The sequence below is a fragment of the Equus caballus genome, chromosome 16, assembly GCF_041296265.1.
Source record: "Equus caballus isolate H_3958 breed thoroughbred chromosome 16, TB-T2T, whole genome shotgun sequence".
Lineage (NCBI taxonomy): Eukaryota > Metazoa > Chordata > Mammalia > Perissodactyla > Equidae > Equus > Equus caballus.
In genome coordinates this window covers 50,033,474-50,046,460 of record NC_091699.1, presented here as the reverse complement: position 1 = coordinate 50,046,460, position 12,987 = coordinate 50,033,474, and the positions used below count along the sequence as shown (strand labels likewise).

Here is a 12,987-nt window from a genome sequence, read left to right as displayed (position 1 = left end):
TTTGTTCCTCTTTTTCAAAGTTGTTTTTGGTATTCTAGATCCTTTTCATACAAATTTAAGAATTAGCTAGTCAATTTCAACAACAAAAAAAGCCAGCTTGGATCTTGACTGGGATTGTTTTGAATCTATTACTTAATTTGGGGAGAATTGACATCTTAACAATACTGAGCCTTCTGACCCATGAACATGGTACATCCCTCCATTTATTTAGGTCTTCTTTAATTTCTGTCAGCAATATTGTATAGTTTTCAGTGTATAGACCTTGCACATATTTTGGCAGATTTATCCCTAAGTATTCCATATTTTTAATGTAATTATAAATGGCATTGTTTTGTCAATTTCAATTTCTGATTGTTCATTGCTAGTATGTATAAATACAGTTGATTTCTTTATATTGATCTTGTAGCCTGAAACCTTGCTAAGCTTGATTATTAGTTCTAGTAACTTTCTTATAGATAGGATTTTCTACATAGAGAATCATGTCATCTGTGAATAGAGTTTTATTTCTTCCTTTACTTTCCTTTAATAAAAAAATCTCCTGTTTTTAAAAATAGTTCTTCCCTATGGTAGGCAGAATTCTAAGAGTGACCCCAAATGAACTCACCCTTGTACGAACCTCTTCCCTTTGAGTGTAGGTGGAACCTATGACTATAATGAGATACTACTCCTGTGACTATATTATACGGTAAAATAGAGATTACCTGAGTGGGCCTAATATAACCACTTGAACCCTTTAAAGGCAGAAAGTTTTCTTCAGCTGGTGGAGGGAAGTAAGAGGGATCTAAAGCATGCGAAGGATTGCACACTCTGTTGCTAGCTTTGAGGATAGAGGGGCTACATGCAAGGACTAGAGAGTAGACTCTAGTAGATGAGAGTGACCCCTGGCCAATGGCCAGCAGGGAAATGAGGACCTCAGTTATACAACTTCAAGGGACTGAATTCTGGCAACAACCTGAATAAGCTTGCAAGTAGATTCTTCCCAGCACCACCAAATCAGAGCCCAGGCTGACTGATACCTTGATTTTGGCATTATGAGAACCTTCGCAGAGAACCCAGTCATGCTATACTGCACTTTTGGCCTACAGTACTGTAATAAATGGGAATTGTTTTAAGCCACTAAGTTTGTGGTAATTTGTTACACAGCAATAAAAATTCTCTATTTATATAAGGTAAAAAAGAAGCAAAAGTTTTTTGCTAAAAAGATGTTCAGGCTCAGGCTATACGTAAACAAAGTTACCAATTAAATTAATGCAGTGGATTTTTTTTATTTGCTTGTCAAGTCTAACTTTAATGTCAGAATAAAAAAATCATATTCATATTTCATTTTTGATGGCTTTTATTTATGGTTTGTTAAGCAGAAACTTTCAACCCAGTTTTCAAGTCTTCATGCGACACCAAGGAGTAAAGTGCCCAACCATTCTGCTTTTTAGGACTAAGGGGTTTCCCAGGATATGGGACTTGCAGTGTAAAACCAGGAAAGTCCCAGGGTAACTAAAATGAGTTGGTCACTCTATCAAGGAATGGTCTTTCATACAACCGAAACTTTGTTAAAAAATGTAAATATAAGTTTCAAACAATTCTGAACATATTGTTGTTACTGGTTGTTCGCACAACATCCCTGGTCTGTGATCTTGGACATAGAAGTGGACCTTGGACTTGAACATCAAATCTCAACTGTGGAACTCTATTTGTCTGTAACACTGGACCTGACCTTAGACCTGGTCCTTGGTGATGGACCCAGACCTTGGACCTCTTACTTGGAGTTCAACCTCTAACCTCAGACTTTGACCTCATGTTAGGACCTCAGACTTAGACATCACACCTACATCAGGACATGACCTTGGACCTGGAATGTTGATCTGGACCTGAATTCTAGACCTAGAATGGGGGACCTGGATCTTAGTCTGGAACCTTGGTTTGGAATTCAACTTGCCCTGGGCATTGAACTCAGACATGGAATTGACTTGGATCGTGGAACTATACCTTTGACTTTGACCTGGATGTCTAACCTTGGTCACCGAAGTTGGACGTGGGGCACTTGTTTTTGTCTCTCTTGTGGGTACTACTCCACCACCTTAGTATCTCTCCATGGGGGAGGGGAGCCTCAGACCCAGCTGGCAAGGAGAGGGCTTCCCCTGGCTGTTCATTGATAGCTAGGGCTCCTGATCAATCTCCTTTGTCAGTTTACCTGGTGTTTTCAGCTGTACTTTGTTTAGTTTGTTCAGTTGTGGGGAGGAATAGGCTACGTGGGCTGCCATCTGTTGCTGGCTTAGGATTTGGGAAATACTTAGCCTGAATCGCCTTATTCTGTTGTATGGGGAGACTTAAGATGCCCTGCTGCTGTGTTGTTCCTCCAGTCATGTTTTCCTTCAGAGAACCTTTCAGAGTTCTCTTTGACTGTCTCTTGAATTATTTTCAGGTTTATAGTTGTACTTAGCAGGGAGAAGCAGAGATAAATAGGTCTACACCATTTTGTCTAGACTCACTAGTCACTGCTATCTTAGGCTACTCTTTCGAGAGTTTTGCTGTAAAGGTGAGCAGAGAAATGGGATAATGGCAAGAAGATGTGGTGTCAACAAACGTTTGCTTTTATTTTTTTTAATGAGAGGAACTACAGCATGTTTGTAAGATCCATCTCCTGATGATACAGGAGAGAGAGGAAATAACTGCTGGAGCAATGCCTTGAGTAGGTGGGAGGAGATAGGATCTCCTGCACAAAAAGAAGGTGGCTTTAAAGAGGAGCTTGGAAGGTTTATCCATGGTTCATCCTAACAAGAAGGAAGCAGAGTAGTGAGCACAGATGCAGGTAGGTGCTCAGTGTGGTCGCGGGAGTCTGAGGAGCTTCTCTTCTGGCTGTTTCCATTGTCTTCCTGAAAGCAGCAGCAAGGTCAACAGCTAGCTGGAGAGTGAGGAAGGAGGAAGAGGTGTTGGAGGTTTGAAAAGAGAGAATAATATATGAAAAAGTTACCTAGGAGAGTAGATGAGTGAATGGTCTAGGTTTAGAAGACAGGAGAGAGATGTAGAAGACTATGACTTAAAAGTAGGACTTAAAGAATTTAGAGATAAAGGTATTCTAAGTGATGTCACAGACCAGGGTATGGATGGTCTATTACTATTCACAAGGCAATGATACCTCTGTCTGGCACTTTGCTGGGCAACAGTGATAAAAGCATGAAGAAATCAGTCTCCTCTGGAGTGGTAAGTATGCAAGCCACATTGGAGTGGGCTGCTAAGAAAATGGGGATGAGCCTGTCAGTGTAGACAACTGATGTGGGTTTGGCTGTGCGGAGATGAAGAAACAGAGGTAGCTGAAGGGGGAAGATGGCTTAAAAGGATTTTGAAAGATGGGAGACACCAAAACATGTCTGAATTCAAAGGAGAAGGACTCAGTGGAGAAAGGTAACAGCGCATTAGAGACTAGATAACCAAAAGAGCAAGGAGATGGGATTCAGAGCACACATGGAAGGACTGGCTGGATGGGAAGCAGTTCTCTTCCTATGTTGTAACAGAAGGATATGAGAAGATGGGAGCATATGCAGATACCTTTATAGATTTAGATGTAAGAAGATCCTCTAAGACTCCTAGACATCTCACTCTAAACCCAAAGGTAGTACGACAGTATAAATGCTTCAGCCTGCTATCTTCCATACAAGGTAACCTCTTTGCCACTAGAGAGGCGCTGCTCTTGCCAAGGGCACAGTGACTTCCATGCTGCCACATCTAGGGAGTATGTTAAAGGCTTCACCATCCTGGACTTCTCAACAGCATTCAACATTGCTTCATTCTCCAGAAACACTCTTGTCTTGACTTTCCTGATCCACACACCTTTGTTTTTTTCCTTCATTTTCTGGCTATTTCTTCATCTCCTTTGTTGGATTGTGCAAATATTTGTTTTCATAAATTCTATATAAATTCAAAGCTCCCCACTACTCCCAGTGTGGTAGATTGTCTTGATAATGGTCTCCAAAGAGTCACACCTCTCAGTATCCATGGCCTTATGCAGTCCCTTCCCACATGGACTCTGGGCTTGGCCATGTGACTTGCTTTGGCCAATGGGATATTAGCAAATATGACACAAGCAGAAGCTTAATAAGCTTGTGAATAGGGACTGCTGTCTTGGAACCCTGAAACAACTGTGCTATGAAGAAGCTCAGGATGAAAGACCATGTTGGACTCACCTGCCGAATGCAGCCACATGAACAAGTCCAAGTGAGATCAGCAGAATCACCCAGCCAATTCACAGACACACAAAAATAAATCATTATTGTTTTAAGCCACTAAATTTTGAGGTGATTCATAATGCAGCAATAGATAACTGTCATCCTCACCTACATCAGAGACACGGCTACCTTTAGTGGCTTTGCGCAAATCAGAAAAAAAGTGAGTCATAAAAAATCTAGGGGCAGACACAGCTTTTTTTTTTTTTTTTTAAAGATTGGCACCTGAGCTAACATCTGTTGCCAATCTTTTTTTTTCTCCCCAAAGCCCCCCCCAGTACACAGTTGTACATTCTAGTTGTAGGTCCTTCTGGTTTTGCTACATGGGACGCTGCCTCAGCATGGCTTGATGAATGGTGCCATGTCTGCGCCCAGGATCCAAACCAGTGAAACCCTGGGCCACCGAAATGGAGCACGCAAACTTAACCACTTGGCCACAGGGCGGGCCCCTAGACACACCTTTGTTCAAATAAAAGGTGCTCCTTCCTCCAGGATGCAGCCCTGTGCCAGGTGCACAGCATAGATTTAAACCCACACTCAGCTCCGTTGCTGGGTGCCTTTATGCATTACATAAGCTGCATACTCTGTGTGTGTGAACCTCCTGGGAGATTTCTACACAATTCTCTCTTCAGTTAGCATAAACCAGAAACTTAGCTTCAGGACAGGTTTAATTATTCCAGTTAAGGATAGAGAGAGAGCACCTAGGGTAGTGCTCCCAGCCTTGAGGATTCAGTAGAACACTGACTTTTATTGAAGAAGATAGGCCAAATGCTGCTTATACAGAGTCACTGCATTTTTCAGGGAAGCCAATTAGGGAAGCTCCACCTTGAAAAAGGATGAATAGTTCTCAGAAAAAAGAGGCGCCATCATTCCTCTGAACCACTCATGAACATTCAGAGAAGAGGTAGACAGAGAGCTGATTCTAGAGTGAGGAGCTAGGCCCTCAGGCAGGTGGCAGTGCCCAACAGAGATGGCACCATAAGCCCCAGGGCTCCCTGGTCCTAGGAGAATGCTCTGGACCAGAGGTCTCTGAGAAAAGGCTGGGTAATGCCAGCAGTCTTCACAGACTGACAGGCCTCTATCAGGCTGGTCCTAGGCCTCCTGTTCCGGGTGCATAGTGGATGCCCCCCTCTGGACTGTAGCACACAAGGCCACAGCGCAGCTGGGGCTCCTCTTCCTCGTACCAGCGCTGTTCACTGAAGTCAGGGAAGAAGGCTGCAATCTCTCTACTGGCTGAAACCACAGAGTCTGTAAGGAGAAGTAAGAAAGAGAAGGGGTTCTCGGAGGTGCAGGATGGAGGCAAGAGACAGTAGTAATCAGGTTCAGAAACCTGAGCCTCTACTTCTCCTTGCTGCTCCTCAGTCCTGGGCCACATCTACTGAGAAGGCCACAAAGGGCCAGAAACACAATTGAGAAGAAAGTTCACTGGGGGGACCTGGCTCTGAACCCCACCATGTGGCCTACCCACCAACCCCAAACCATTCTCCCTTATTTGTGGCTGCGGACACTGGAGGTAAACTCACCAGAGCCATGGGTCGTGTTGCGGGTGTCGGTGAGGCCGAAACTCCCACGAATTGAATCCGGGGCCACGTGGCGTGCTTGAAACACTCTGGTGGGTCCCATCAGTGTCCTCCAGAACTGGATGGCATCCTTGCGGGCGAGGATGTAGGCTCGGATTGGCCCACTGTGAACAAAAGGAGCACATGTCAGGAATCTGGCTATCTGGTCTAGGAAGGCATGCTGTGAGCACCAATAAAAGCACGTGTACATCCTGAGTTTCCCTGCTTTCTGGCTAAGTACCAATGCTGCTTCAAATAGAAGGTGATAGAGGGCCACTGCTGATGTACAAGAAAGGCCACAGAGATCAGCAGAGTTGATAGGTGGCATTCAACAATAGTCTTCTACACCCACCGGACCAGTAACCAGCACGGGACAGGTAGCCCCCAGGTCAGTGTTGGCTCAGTCAGAGCCCTAAGTCCATGTTTCTTCAGCCACCTGACACTGATTACAACTTTAAAGACTGGAAATGAAATTAACAAATCTATGCACAGGGCAGGAGAGCTAGGTCCCAGTGGATAAAGATGCCGGAACCAAATTGCAAGTACCTGGCCATGAACTCCACCAGCCGCTGATAGAAAAAACGCCCTGCAAAGAGAGAGTACCTTCATCAAGACACTGGTGTCCAAGAAAACTTTTTGTACTTCTGCCTCCTTACTTGGAATAATAAACTGTTTTAGAGAAAAGAACAAGAACCTTGGAGTCTGACATACCTGAGTCTGAAACCAGGCTCTGCCACCTACAACTTGTGCACTTTCAGGTAAGTCATCACCTTCCCTGAGTCTCCTAATCTGTGTACTGAGGACATAACAATACCTACCTCACAGGGCTGTTGGGAGAATTAAATGAAATCATGAGCCTCAGGCCAACGTCTGACAGAGTAAACATTCACTGACAGCTAACTCTGATATTATCAGGACATAAAACTAAGTTTCTGGTTGTGACTATGAGGTGGAATCCTCCTAGAAAAACTATTTAAAAAAAGATTTATAATCATGAAAAGTTTGTGTACAAACCAAGACTTTAGAAGACTGGCTGAAATTTTACAGTTGGTAGGTCAGAGAGCCTGCCATGTGTGTCCAGGTAAAATCTCTCTTGCACACCTCCTGGCATAGAGATGCCTCTCATTCAGAGGACTGTTGATCCTACCTTCATGTTCTTGGTAAAACTTCTGGCAATCTTCTTTTCTCCACAGAAGTTCTCTCATTCGTACAATAAGGAACTTGTTGCTCAGAATCTGCTGATGAACAGCCTGGATAAATACCACCCCAAAGACAAAAATCAGTCAAAGGGACCATTTGAGGCTGACCAAAAGAACCAGGAAGACCCATGAGAGTCCAGGACTTGAGGGTCTGTCCTGTTGGTGGGTCAGAAGAGAAAGAAGGTGGGGTGAGGTAAAGACCTGAGTCACATAGCCAGAGCATGAGCCTTAGGTGGCGGAGGACAGGAAGTGCTATCCCTGCCCCTCCATTCCTACAGCCCCTTGAGCTTAAGCCCACAGGACCCACCACTCAGACCATCATAAAAGTCTCTTGATAGTGATCCTGCCTTGAGTGTCTCTCACTCTCTCCAAACCATCAGACTTGATAGATTAAAAACCCCGTAATTTATATGTCACATTCTGGTCAGAAGCTTTGAGTGGTTGCTATTATTCATGGAGTGAGGTACAACCATGTTGGCCCAGTGCTCAAGGCTGTACTTCCCTTGCTCTCCACCACTTCCAATTCTCCAGTCCCATCAACCCGGCCCACCTGCGGCCCTCAGACCCACCAGACACTTTCCTGCCTCAGCATCTCCCTTCTGTGGGACACCCACCCTCCTCCTGTGCACTAACTGAAGTCCACCCTTCCTCTGAGGTCTGGCCAAGTCCCAACACTCGCAGGCCACCACCCTGACTGCTCTGGTTTTCCCCTGCACCACAGTATTTTAACAGCGCTGCTCAGCTACTACTTATCAAACTATTGTCGGCAGAATCCAATAATGACCCTCACCCAGCCGCACCAACATTCTGCACCCGAATCTCCAGGACTGTGAACATGATGCAATATGATTATGTTACATTACCTGGCAAAACGGATTTTGCAGGTGTAATTAAGGTTACTATCAGTTGACTTTGCTTTAATCAAAAGGGAGATTATCCAGATGGACCTAATTAATCACGTGAGCTCTTTAAAGGCAGAGTTTTATCTGGCTGGGGCTAAAGAAGTCAGAGAGATTGAAAGCATGAGAAGCATTCGACACACTGTTACTGTCTTGAAGATGGAGTGGGCCATGTGATGAGGAATGTGAGTGGTCTCTCAAAACTGAGGGTAGTCCTTGCCTGAAGGCCAGCAAGGATATGGGGAGCTCAGTCCTATAACCAGAGGAACCTTCCAACGACCTGAATGAGTTTGGAAGTGTCTTCTTCCCCAGACCCTCCAGATAAGGGCCCCATCAGCCGATACCTTGACTTTGGCCTTGTGAGACCCTAAGGAGGGAACCCAGCCAAGCTTACTGGACCTCTGAATTCTAGAATTGTAAGATAATACATGAGTATTGTGTTAAGCTGCTAAATTTGTGGTAATTTGCTATGTAGCAAACTAATATACCATACATTGTCTTAAGGTTTGGTTCTTCTAGTTATTATATTGGATCCTTTCTTATATTTTACACCTGCCCTAATTCTCCAATACATTTTTAGTCTCCTTAGCGTCAGAGTCCATGGCTCCTAGCTTTGCCTCCACAGCAGCTAGCACAGCACTGTGCTGTCAGTCTTCACAAGTGGCTCTATGGCATCTGAAACAGAAGCAATGCCCTGGACAGACAGCAGAGGCCTAGGATGCATTCTTACCTCCAGAATCAGTGGGTGAGCAACTGCATCAGGCTTGATCAGGGCCAGAGTGAGCTGGAGAGCCTGAGGGCTTCGCAAGATAGAAGTCATCTTACTCCTGCCATCAAAGAGCTGGATTAGGAACCCATCAGTGCTGCACTCCCCACCCTTCCTACTCTGGAGCCATGTAGCACTGCGTACCAACCGGTGCTCTCACTCCTACCACTCACAAGGCAGAACAGTTACATAGTAAGGCTGTATACCTTATTTGTATTTAACTGCCCATTTGGTCTCATGGGACTGAGGGAAGGCAGTGGTAGAGTGGGCGTTAAGTTGCCCTATGGTATACATAATCTGGTTTGTGGAACTGTAAGCCTACAAAGGAGTTCTCCACTCAGGAGAAATTCAAGTTTAAACACAACGTGTCTCTGCCAACATTCCCTTCCCTTCCTAACTTTCCTTTGTGTTTTACAGAGGGTTTACCATTTATATTCCTAAACAGCATGGCCAAAAGGGTAAAAGAACTGTTTCTACTCACAAGGCCCTCTTTCCCACAGTGTTTTCCCATTAATTCTAGAATTAGAAGACTGGATAGACAAGAATTGGGATGTTGCTAAGATGCCCAAAAAAGTCTGCTGGATACAAACCATCTAAGCTTACAGATAGATCAGGATCTCCTCTGCCCCCCCAAAAAATACTTAGCTGTCCTCAATGGCAAGGCTTGTAGACATGCAACTCCAAGGTCAAGGACTAGTTGTAACCATTTTGTATCTGAAGCAGCTGAAACAGTGCCTGGCACAACGGTGCTTGGTCAATTTTATTGACCAAATAAACCTATATAGTCTTTGTTTTGTTTTTGTTTTTGTTTGCTGAGGAAGATTTGCCCTGAGCTAACATCTGTGCCAATCTTCCTCTATTTTGTATGTGGGTTGCAACCACAGCATGGCTGACGAGTGGTGTAGGTCTGCACCCAGAATCGGAACCTGCAAACCCCAGCCACCCAAGTGGAGAACGTGCACTTAATCACTCGCCCATGAGGCTGGCGCCAAACCTGTACAGTCTGATTCCATTCATCATTCTATTTCTAGTGTCTAGTATAGTGTAAGAGCTCAATATATAATTGTGGAAATGATACAAAGAACAGAAAAGCATTTTATAAACTAGACAGAGTGTCTTTCAACTGTAAAATTCTATTTACATGTGAGAAATTGATCATTTCTGCAGGACTAAGAACTAGGCCTCAAAAGATTATCTGGTGGAACCCCTAAATTTGCCATCAAAAGCAGAGAAGGCTTCCATGAACATACACAGGGAGTGAGTATGGACAACACTCATTTCTCTTAGTCCAAAAGCAGCCTGACAATCACATTAAAGGCAGTGCTAGGGTCTGGCCCAAACCAAAAAAACTATGCCAAGGTCTCATCTACTTTTGTCCTTTCTACAGCTTTCAGCTTGATACGTCACTCAAACCACAAAACTAAGGCCAGTCTAACCAGTACAAGATCAGCCAACCTACTCTCCCTAGTATCCCAGGTGGTGAGGCATCCAAAAGTAAGTGGAATCTTCACCATACATCTAGGGAGAGACATCCTTGACACCTCCTCTCCCTCACCCTCCATATCACCAAGTTTTGCCAATTTTATGTAACCAATATATCTCAAACCCATACAATTCTCTCCCTCTCAACTGCCACCACCCCAGTCCAACATATCCTCCCTGAATTCTGCAACAGCTTCCTCAATGGTCTCCCAGTTTCTACTCTTGCCACCCTCTACAATCTGTTCTCCACACAGCAGCCAGAGTGAACTAAAAATGCAAATCTAATCATATCATTCCCCTCCTTAACCCTTTAAAGTGTACCCTGCTTTTATGATAAAACGGCAAATCCTTATCGTGCCTATTAGGCTTTGCATGATCTGATCCCTGTGTACCTCTCTAGCCTCATCTGGAACCCCACACTCCTTAACTTTCTTTTGCTCCAGGCTCATGGCCTTACAGCTCCAAGACTTCCAGGCCTAACAGCCTTTGCCTGAGAAGTTTACAGTCCAGAATTTACTTCCTCTGGTTACCTCCTACTCACCCACTAGGATTTAGCTGACTTTCCCTGTTATTTCTCATGGCTTCTTGCATGTTTTTCAGGTATGTCTTCCCCACCAGAACGTTAGCTCTATGAAAGCTGGGATCTGTTTTGCTCACCATCCTATCCTCAGTATTCTACGCAGAGTGCCTAGCACATAGCTAACTCTCAACAGTATTTGTTGAATGAATTAATGAACGAACCTGATCCAGCTATTCCAAGGCCAGGCTGCTAGGGGCTCTCCAGGAGAGGACCTGGTTCCTTTCCTAATGCCAGCTAAGTTCCGGCTGTCTTGGCTCTTGGTTTACAACAAACGTTGACAGGTTGAGCAGCAACTTGCTCAACTTAAAGGTCACTCCATCAGAGAATTAGAAAATCTAGAAGTTGCCTGGACATTTGCCCCCACACTAAGGCGCCACCTCCTCTGCTTCGAGGAGGGCGAAGGTCAAGCATCTAGTACTCCCAGGCGCGGCGGGGACCCGGCACCTCAACTCCGCCTCCGCCCCACCACATCTGAGGCCCCGCCCTCCACTCCCCCAGGCTCACAGCCTCAGCTGTTGACACCGCCCCCTCCCCCGCTGCCTCTCCATTTCTCCAGGACTGCAGCCGCGCGACCCCTGCTCATTGTACGGGGGCCTAAGCCCACCCCAGATTCTGGGCTATTTGGAGCCCACATCCAGCTGGAGTTCGGGTACGGATTCACCTGGTCCTCGTGCCGCTGTGCCCGACCACCAGGCAGCGTGATAGGCAGCCTGTGCGGCCGAAGCGGGGTCCTTCAGGCGGTGGGCCGGGCAGCCCTCCTTGGGTCCTTGCTGTGAGTCTGCGGGACTTGCTGGACGCAGAGAGAGGTGACGTGTGAATCGTGGGGCCCGTCACGGTGTCGGATTGGCCGAGGTTTGAGGCGGGGGCAGCCGGCAGCAGAAGGGCCGACCTGCCGGCGGCTCTTGTCTCTCTCCGGCATTTGCTTCGGACCAGATGAGAGGATGAAGCGGTTTCGGGCGGAAACTGCCCGTCCGAGCCCTGCTTGGGCGCCCTCAGGCGGGAGGGAGGGCCAGGCGGGCGTTCCGGCGCGGCCCTGCGCGGGGAGGCGGGGCGCCGAGAGGACGGGATGGGCGTTTCAGGGTGGCAGCCTGGCAGTGGGCACTGCCCGCCCGCGGGGCCTCCGGAATGGACCTTGTCCGACTACATTCTCTCTTATATTCTTTGTCTAGGGTAGTGCCTGGCCGGTGCCCAGTATATGTCGGAGGTACGCGGTGGGCGAAGAACTTGTGTGAGCGGCCGTTGAAAGTCTCTTGACTTCTGAACGATATGTAGTCATGTAGGAGCAGAGCTAATATGGAGGTGGTGAGGGAGGGTTCTTGGCTGGAGTGCAGGCGTACGTAGGGCACGAGGGAAACTTGAACATTTCGCTAAGGAATTTGCGGTGGGTTCTCCTGGAGTCTATTGAAGCAGTCCCGGGTGAGGAGATGAGAACGGAGGGTATTTTTAGTGTGCAGTCTAATGCATGGAGAGGGTGATGACAATGGGTATGGAGAGGGGGCAGTGTGGCAGCTTAAATAAGGGTGGTACAATTTTTTCTTGGAGGGAATCACCGAATTTGAGACGAGTAAAAAGGGGTAGTTGTCATCAATTTAAATATTTATTATTATTTTTTAACTGATTCTAGTGCCTGTATATACAGGTGTTGCACTTCTGGAACGTTGGAAGGAGGGTCTGTGGTTCCGGCAGCTTGTTTCCACAGGTGTCTTTAGGAAAGTCCATTTCTCACCTGGTGGAGGCAATGTCCATTTCTGCCTTCACAGGATGAGAGTGAACTTACCATGTGCCACTGACCAGACATCTGGTTTTAGTCTTATTTTCCAAATGCACCATGTCAAGTTTTGTTTTCTACCTTTATCTTCGTTAATATACCTTTTCACTATAGGGACTTTGCTGATTTTTAGACCATGGTTATTAATTCACCTTTCTGTCCACTTCTCTGTATTACACACACACACACTGCAGAAGGCTTTAGTTCCGTATTTTATAGTTGTTTTGACCATCCTCAGCAACAAGCCTATATAATGAAAGTAAGGGCAAATGTGCTTTTAGGGGAAGACCTAATAAATAACAACCTTTTTCTGAACTTGGGCTCAGAACCAACAGAAATAGAGGAATGGCAGGCAGGTGGAGACCAAATGTCAGCTTAATTAATATTAATGGAGCTACTGGAGAATATAATTTAGTGTGAGAGCCAAATGCACCTGCCTTCTAACTCTGTGTTACCCAGGTTCAATGCCAGGTCCCTTATAAATCTCACTTAAAACAACAGCAGCAACAAAAAAAAT

General features: G+C 45.8%; 2 protein-coding genes across 8 annotated transcripts in view; one reads left to right on the top strand and one right to left on the bottom strand.

The window, feature by feature from the left end:
- FBXW12 (F-box and WD repeat domain containing 12) overlaps positions 1 to 12,987 on the top strand; it is a 123,935-nt gene that overhangs the window by 30,671 nt on the left and 80,277 nt on the right.
- Positions 2,566 to 11,787, bottom strand: NME6 (NME/NM23 nucleoside diphosphate kinase 6). Of its 7 annotated transcripts, none has more exons than XM_014731706.3 (7): positions 11,364 to 11,743; positions 8,605 to 8,701; positions 6,924 to 7,026; positions 6,323 to 6,362; positions 5,741 to 5,901; positions 5,402 to 5,465; positions 2,566 to 2,899 (listed from the first exon to the last, which is right to left on the bottom strand). In XM_014731706.3, the coding sequence occupies exons 2-7, from the start codon at positions 8,692 to 8,694 to the stop codon at positions 2,896 to 2,898; spliced, it is 462 nt and encodes a 153-aa protein (XP_014587192.1). In that variant the 5' UTR covers positions 8,695 to 8,701; positions 11,364 to 11,743; the 3' UTR covers positions 2,566 to 2,895. The 7 variants fall into 7 exon arrangements, with proteins under 7 accessions (XP_014587192.1, XP_070093830.1, XP_070093829.1 ...); XM_070237729.1 differs by having other exon boundaries at positions 11,307 to 11,418; XM_070237728.1 differs by lacking the exon at positions 11,364 to 11,743 and adding an exon at positions 10,864 to 11,175.

Bases quoted from the DNA above. Each gene is read 5' to 3' on its own strand.
- NME6 (XM_001495028.6), bottom strand. From the start codon at position 8,694: ATGACTTCTATCTTGCGAAGCCCTCAGGCTCTCCAGCTCACTCTGGCC. The intron at 7,027-8,604 runs GTAAGAATGCAT...GTATTTATCCAG, and splicing joins CTCACCCACTGATTCTGGAG to GCTGTTCATCAGCAGATTCT. The intron at 6,363-6,923 runs GTAGGATCAACA...CTCTCTTTGCAG, and splicing joins GTTTTACCAAGAACATGAAG to GGCGTTTTTTCTATCAGCGG.